The sequence below is a fragment of the Manacus candei genome, unplaced genomic scaffold (assembly GCF_025592945.1).
Source record: "Manacus candei isolate 608988 ecotype Guabito, Panama unplaced genomic scaffold, ASM2559294v1 h1tg000024l, whole genome shotgun sequence".
NCBI lineage: Eukaryota > Metazoa > Chordata > Aves > Passeriformes > Pipridae > Manacus > Manacus candei.
Window position 1 is genome coordinate 7,566,862 of NW_026138072.1, and position 7,505 is coordinate 7,574,366.

General features: G+C 33.9%; 1 protein-coding gene across 3 annotated transcripts in view; it reads left to right on the forward strand.

Moving 5' to 3' along the window:
* CENPK (centromere protein K) overlaps positions 1 to 5,396 on the forward strand; it is a 20,321-nt gene extending 14,925 nt beyond the window's left edge. For all 3 annotated transcript variants that reach the window (XM_051788430.1, XM_051788427.1, XM_051788429.1), the window contains exons 9-10: positions 2,147 to 2,200; positions 4,317 to 5,396. In XM_051788430.1, coding sequence (XP_051644390.1) covers positions 2,147 to 2,200; positions 4,317 to 4,475 — 213 coding nt within the window. In that variant the 3' untranslated portion in view covers positions 4,476 to 5,396. The remainder of the gene's footprint in view (positions 1 to 2,146; positions 2,201 to 4,316) is intronic.
* Positions 5,397 to 7,505: the final 2,109 nt, after the last annotated feature.

The window sequence follows — 7,505 nt, forward strand, 5'->3', positions numbered from 1 at the left end:
TGGATGCAAGGATGTCAAATGCTTTGCACAAGTCCGGGTAGATGACATTAGTTGCTCTTCTGTTCTCCAGCAACACTATAACTCCGTCATAAAAGGCCACCAAATTTGTTGGGTGCAGTTGGTCTTCAGTGAAGGCATGTTGGCTGTCACCAATCACTTTTACTAAAACAAAAAATTTATTTTGAATAATTTCAGCACAAGGTTTTATCTTTCCTTAGTTTAACTTTTATTTATGCATTTCCTGAACTCTTAAACACAGTTTGCTTTCTGACATATCTTTTTCTTTCTTTTCACTCCTTGTGAATTCAGTTTCTTCTATATTGTTTGACTCCTTTGGGTCTCAGTGGCTTAACTACAGGTCCCCTGTTAACTGCACTTTGTGGAAACATCTTATGTTCGCAATAGTCCTGTATGAGAAAAATACGTGGGGCTGACATTTGTAGGACACAGTAGTGTGAACTGCTAGAAGCCTCGCTGGTCAAGTTCCACCCTTCTTTCAGCAGGCACATGCATCTGGGTTTGGGAGTGCGAGTGAAGACTGGGTCACAGCAGCCCAGGTTAGCTTCCCTTGCTATAGTCCAACACCTTTAATATAGGTAGTGACTGTGGTAAGAATTAGCTTGCATTTTAAATCTTAGATAAAAAAAGACTTTTTTTTTTTTTCAAGAGAAGAATATGAAAAGTCATAAGTTGAGGAATATTCTTTATGCGAATCTATCTGACAAAAGGGAGAAGGTGCCTTTCAGGTTAAATAACTAAATGCTGCACATCTTGCTTAAATTGACTTTATAATCATTAATTAATTAAAGGTACTTATTGTATCAGTGACAAAATATATAAGTAAAATAATTTTACAAAGTATACAATGTGTATGATAAACCTAGCAAAATATGTTTGCTAGTTCTGTGAGAGTGCAAACCTCTTCACACTAATATCCTTAGGATATTATTCTTGGTATACAATAAATTTTAATAATTGCTGAAGTCATAATCTGATTTCAGCTTTGAAACATGAATATTGAACCACTACCTTAAGTTACAAAGTAGTATTTTTGACCAGGGAAATAAAACAGCCGAGGCTGTGAAGTATCCTTATGTTTGCTCTAAGGAACGTTTTTCACTTAGTGTAAGTTCTATTTCCTCAACCAAGTATCAAGATAAAGGCACAAAAATAGGCATTATTGAGCCTCCATGGTTTGCAACATTGCCATGGAGCAGGCAGTGTGTCCCCCTTCTGACTCTGAAGGTGATAATATTACAAAGTGTGACTGAAAAAAAGGTGCCAGAACTTGCTTTTTACAAGTTTTTCTTTCTTGCTCGTATTCTTCTGTTCCAGAAGTTCCTATAAGGTCCAGCACAGCTATTAATATCTTAGGACTTAATTGACATATTCAATAGCAATGCTGAGTAAGCAGGTGCCAGTGCTGCATTACCTCCTTAATTTTTTGAAAGTGAAGTGGAAGGGTAAAAAGGATAAAACTGAAAAATTAAACAATCAGGTTCACCATGCAACAGCACAAGCAGATCCAGTAGCATTGCTACCTAAGGAATCTCTATTGGTGTATAGACAAATGGCTTGATTTGCTTGCTACAAAGGAAAACAAGTAATTTTTTAATAATATTTTATCATCACCTTCCCCCCCCCCAGATTTTTGATTATTGTCAGAATTGAATTTAAAGTAAGAGTGAATAAATATTCATTGGCAAGTCATGAAAAAATATTAAGGCAGTATGAAATGAAGTTTTGTCAAATTTGTATTGTAAATATTTATCCAAAGCTCGTGAAAAACATTTTTTCCCTAACATATTCATATTCATAGAAGGTTCTGCACTATACTACATTATAAATGTGATGTAGTTGGTTTTATTTAAACATAAACACAAACAGAAACATGATCACTTAAGATTAATCTCTTTTAATAATTAAAAAAATGTTACATTTGAAGTGTAGGATTTTGAACTGGTTTTAAAACTAGTTTTAAATACTACCTTGTATTTCTGTCATGACTAAATCTAAGTAAAAGTTTTCATCTGTTGTGCACTATGCAATCAAATAATTGTGTGATTATTTTCATTTGTCAATTAACATCTTTCCTTACTAGTTTGAGGTTTTATTAATTTGGCTGTGGGGATGTTTATCTTTCCAGAACTCTTCTTCAGAGCCAGCTGTAGAACTGCTAGCATTGCAAGACATTTTAGAGGTAAGATAGTTTTATTATGTAGAGATTTGGGGGATTTTTCAATACTCAGATCATATAATAGTAATAATAACAATAGCAATAAAGTGGTATGCATTTATTAATATTACTAAGATGAATGACAGTATCTGGCATTTGGTTAAGATAGTTAATGTAGAATATTTAAGAATTTTACATCTTTAAGAAGGCTTCAGGGAGACCTCATTGCAACCTTCCAGTACTAAAAGGGGGCCTGTAAAAAAGAGAGAGAGCAACTTTTTATACAGGTAGATAGTGATAGGACAAGGGGGAATGGTTTTAAACTGAAAGAAGAGATATTCAGATAAGTCAGTTTTCTATTTTAATTCCTATCAAAATAAAACCCCAATTTTTACAAGAGCTGTGGCAATAATCTTCAGTTTAAGCTGGAGTGTGGTTATCTCTTATTTCTTGATTTTATAATGTTTAGTTTAAAGAAGTTTTATGCGCCTTAGTGGCTCATATTAGGAGAGAAAAATACAGGGCTTAACAAAAAAATTGGTCCATTTCACACTATATTTTGTATTGTTTCAATAAAAATTTTTCTGAACTTAATGCAATAACAGTTATAGAAGAATCAGTTCATGTGTAATCTCAGAAGGACCAACTAATATGTAGTCTCATGCATGATTATCTTCTCATATGAGGAAACTGGTCCAATTAATGCATTTCTAATTTATAAGTGCTTTGTGTGAGTTTTTAATTACAGTGCAATCTATGAATTTGAATTACAAAGCATAATTTTCTTTCTTGCCTTAAATGTAGCATTTGAAGTGAAGTTTCTTATTCCTCCTCTATCCTTTATCTTCAAACAGTTCAAAGCATCTATGTATATAAAATGTCCTTGGGGGAAAAAGTTTTTTTCTCAGGCACAACGTGATGGATAAAAACTTTCTGGTACTAAGATGCTGTTATCTGATCACTATAACATTGTTGTACTTTAGTTTAAAACCCAGGCTTTGTGCTTGCATCATCAAAATAATTTTACATGCTTCAGATATCTGAGCATACCTATTAATGTCAGATTAGGCAGAGCTTGAAAACAGATGAGAATTTAGAATTGGCACAGTTTCTCGTGGAATTAGAATTTTAAAGTTCTTCTAATGCTTAAAAATTGCCCTTCATATTTGATGTTATTGTTAATCTCCTTAAAATGTGAACACATCCAAGTAATGCCTGATTTCCATTTGGAGGAACATACTACCTTGAAAAATTCAGATTTGTTTTTAATTTTAACTGTCTTGGCCTAAAGTGTCAGTGTCCCTTATCTTTGTTTTCTGGGAGGTTTTTATTTGTTGAGTGATGTGGTTCTAGCTTGAAGTCCCTGTTAAAATTGAAAAGTGTTTTCTTACGTACAGATATAAATGTTACAGCCTAAAGGCTATTTTGGAATATCAGATGACAGAAGAGACTAAGTAAAAATTCATCTCAAATAATGCATTTGGAGTAAATTCTCATAATTGGGTCAAATAAGTACAAAACTGGAACAATTCTTCTGAATGTTCTGAGGAGCAGTTGTGTATTTGGAGTTTGTTTTTTTTAAATAGCAACAAGTGAAAAAAGAATATAGTCTGGTAGCAAGGATTTTGAGTTTGTCTTTAGCAATAAGGGGCAGACAATATTTTGTACTTACTGAAATTGGGAAAGTATAACATTTAGAACCTCTGAGTGGAAAGATTAAATATCTGGGATCAATAGAGAGAGCACCATGGGATGGGTAAGATTACTTAATCTGTAATGTGTGCAATATTCCCGATGAGCAATATTATGAGGGCATAAACACTGTCTCCATGAACTGAAAATGTATGTCAAAACTGATTTTGTTTCTAACTCTATTAATGAATTCTCTATTTAGATAAGGAATTTAGTCTATATTTATTTTCAATAAAAGGAGAATTCTGGTTCTAATTTTTACATAAAAAATGATGCAATGAAGTTAATTGGAAGTTCTTTGCTTCTACTTTGAACAGGTCTTGTATTTCTCCTGTAGTCAGTATTTCTTATATTGCCTACATTACAGGAATTTGTATAGATTTGGTTAAAGGAGATAAAAATCTAGCTCTTTGTTTATTTCCTAAATCTTATCCTTTTGGTCTTCCAGATTCTGATAAATAAATTAATGGCCACACCACATGAACCTTATGTGACAATCAATGAGTCGTTTTGGCCACCTTACATTGAGCTGCTGCTGCGATTTGGAATGGCCCTGAGACATCCAGAAGATCCAAACAGAATGCGCCTAGAAGCTTTTCACAAATAGTGTGACCTACATATGTACTTAAAAACAAAACAACAGCAGTACTCTTAATCCGGAGATAGGATATACTTAGGCATCATAATAGATTTCTTTTATATCGTCAATCACTTCTTGTTGGATGATTTTTAATATGTTATTGAAGAGTGTGAAATATGGCAAAAGAAAAAAGTCTCTTGGAAAAAAAAAATCTTTTTAACTGCTTAACTTCTCAATTTTACCTGCTTAAGTTGGCCTTCTGTTTTATAACAAGATTTGCATTGTGGAATTTTTATTTCAGCTGCTTTTATAAGACACAAATTCAGGTAATAGACAATGTAAAGATGTTTAACAGTCTTTTTTACTTTAAAAATCATATTTTATATATGTTCTATATATTCTGTGGTTTAGATTTTTTAGATTGCCTGAAGTCTTCTTAATTTCCTTTAGTATTTTGCTGTATGCTGAAGATGCAAAATTCAGAGTAATGCAGCTCCCCCTGTACATGGCCTTGAAGAAATTTGGAAATAACAGAGAAGTGTCTGCTCAAGAATGTGCCTTTGCAAACAAATGTATTGCCTTCGAGATAAACAGTTGGGAAAGCTGAAACATCTTTCTGTGCAAAGTGCTGCAGAGGTTGAGTGTGCAACTTTACCACTACGTGCTTCCCACATGACCCATATTTTGTTATGCTATGTTTCCTAACAGTATCTGTCTTCGCTTTTTCAGACCTAGTTTATCAAGGCTTGTAACAGGTCTCTCTTCTGTGGATTGCTACAGCTTCTAAGTTCTGTCAGTTGAGGGCTTCCTTCTGACTCCATGCTGTCATTCTCTGTAATCCTGGTCTTCTCTGTAGCTATTGTTATTGTGGACTTTGAGTACAACAATTCTGCTTTTGCATATCTGTAGTGACTATACACTTGAAAATTAAAGTATGTCTTTTATTAACCAGACTGCCATTTATTGACATAGGAACTTTAATGATTTTTCAGTAGATAGAAAACTAAAGGGTTGTATACTATCACAGAATGGTTTTCATGTCATAGCTTTTATAGAATGGTTTTGATGTGATTTTGTGATGAGTTCTAAAGGTAATGTAAGGACACATGGGAGAGGAAGGGGGGACCAATTAATATAAGTTCCAGTGCAATTGCCTTTTTTAGCACAATTAAATGTTAAATAAAAAAATTATTACATCTTGTGTGGTTTTAAGTGAAAATTGTTCATTTTACCCACACAACTGATAATAGGCATGAGTACAGAACCCATTGTGTGCTGTTATGCATGAACATTGACTACTTTTTGCTTCATACTGCTTGTATAGCTATCCTCCTGCTGTATTTTAACCTCCCTTATTAAATAATAGCTCTGATGTCTTGACTAATCTATATACATTTACCTTACAGTATTTTTAATTAATTATACAAATACCTAAGTTTCTTGGCTTTGCTTTATAGCATTGGCTCATTAGGCTTTTTCCTTCATTTATTTTTAATTTCTTTGTAGTCTGCTATCCTTTCACCTTATTACTAATACTACAAGCTCAAATACTTCATTGCCTCCAGATGAGTGCTTCTGTGGTGACATTGATAAGTTGAAGAAAAAATGTTAAACCCTAAGTAGTTTCTCGTGTTTTAGAAAGGAGAAAAATAACAACCTACACCATCCACCTCCAAAAACCAAACCAAAACAAACCACTATGCAGGAGATAGGATAGTTACAAATGAGTGGTCTAGAGGAGATGCAATATTCATTATTTCTCATAACAAAATCAAATCTCATTCAAGTGAATCATCAAAATAGATTTAAATAAAAGTACTTCATATAAAGCTTTATATTTATTGACTTATGGAACTCACTACTACAAAATGTGTTGTGAAGATTACATACAAAAAAATGCAAGTTTATAGAATTCAGATTTTTGAGTAGTTATTAAAGAAAATTGGAGTCAGCTGTTTCAGAAATCTCTATCATACCAATGTTGGACCCTGCGAAGATACACACTCCCTGATATCCTCCTGCAGCTGCACATATCTTACTGCATTCCCTAAAGCCTTTCTACTTAGGCTCTGGACATGCTCAGAACCCAAAACTTCAATGTAGAGCTTTTTCCTTGGGCTCAACACAGTCAATTACTAAGCAAAAGAAAAGCTGTAGAAAGGGGTAATCCATTTTCTCTCAGTGCCCAAAACGCACTATCAGTTTTTAAGGGAAGCTAGTTCAGAGCGATACAGAGCCAGCTGAAAACTGTAGCTCTTTGAAAAATCCTGACAAGTACATTGAAGAAATTCAAGGCAATGATGAAGAACAGATCTTATGAGAAAAAATTGGAATAATATCTTTCATCAGTAGTATCAACCATCAGAAATCTTGGGGAGTACACTGAAAAACAGTAGGGTAACTTCTCTATTTTTTTCTCTGCGCATGCCTAAGTGTTTTGAGTTAAAGACAATGTTGTCAGGGAGGTGGGACCTCTGATGCAATAGAAACCCTCCCTCCTGGACTTACTGTAAATTTGAAAATAGAGATGAGGCTTTTTGAGCAACGTGTAGAAACAAAAAAAAACAGTTTTTACTAAAAAGTAGAGAATGATACAGACAAAGCAGAAAAACACAGTAACCACAGAGGTACAGGGAGAAAATGGTCTGTTACTGTCCTTCAGCTAAAACTTTAACAAGCTTTAACAGTCACCCTTACTTCAAAGTAAGACGTGCACTTCCAAGGGGAAGAAATACAAAAAAATGTGAGTATCAACACCATCATTTTTATAATTAGCTGCACCTTGGAGTCTGTGACTTTGACATTGATTTCATCAGCATTGGCTCTGTGACCAAGAGATTACATTCTCAGTTCCACATGCTTAATGCCATATATATCAATCAGTACAAGTGCATCCAACATATAATGAAAAGTCAAGCAAAGCCAATTAATGAAAACGTTGTGGAACAATAACAAAAGGCAGGGATAATAACAAAAAAAAATTCACTGCTGAAACCCAGTAAACCAGCCCCAAAATATGCCTTTGAAAACACTGTCCATCTTGACATACCAGCTGCA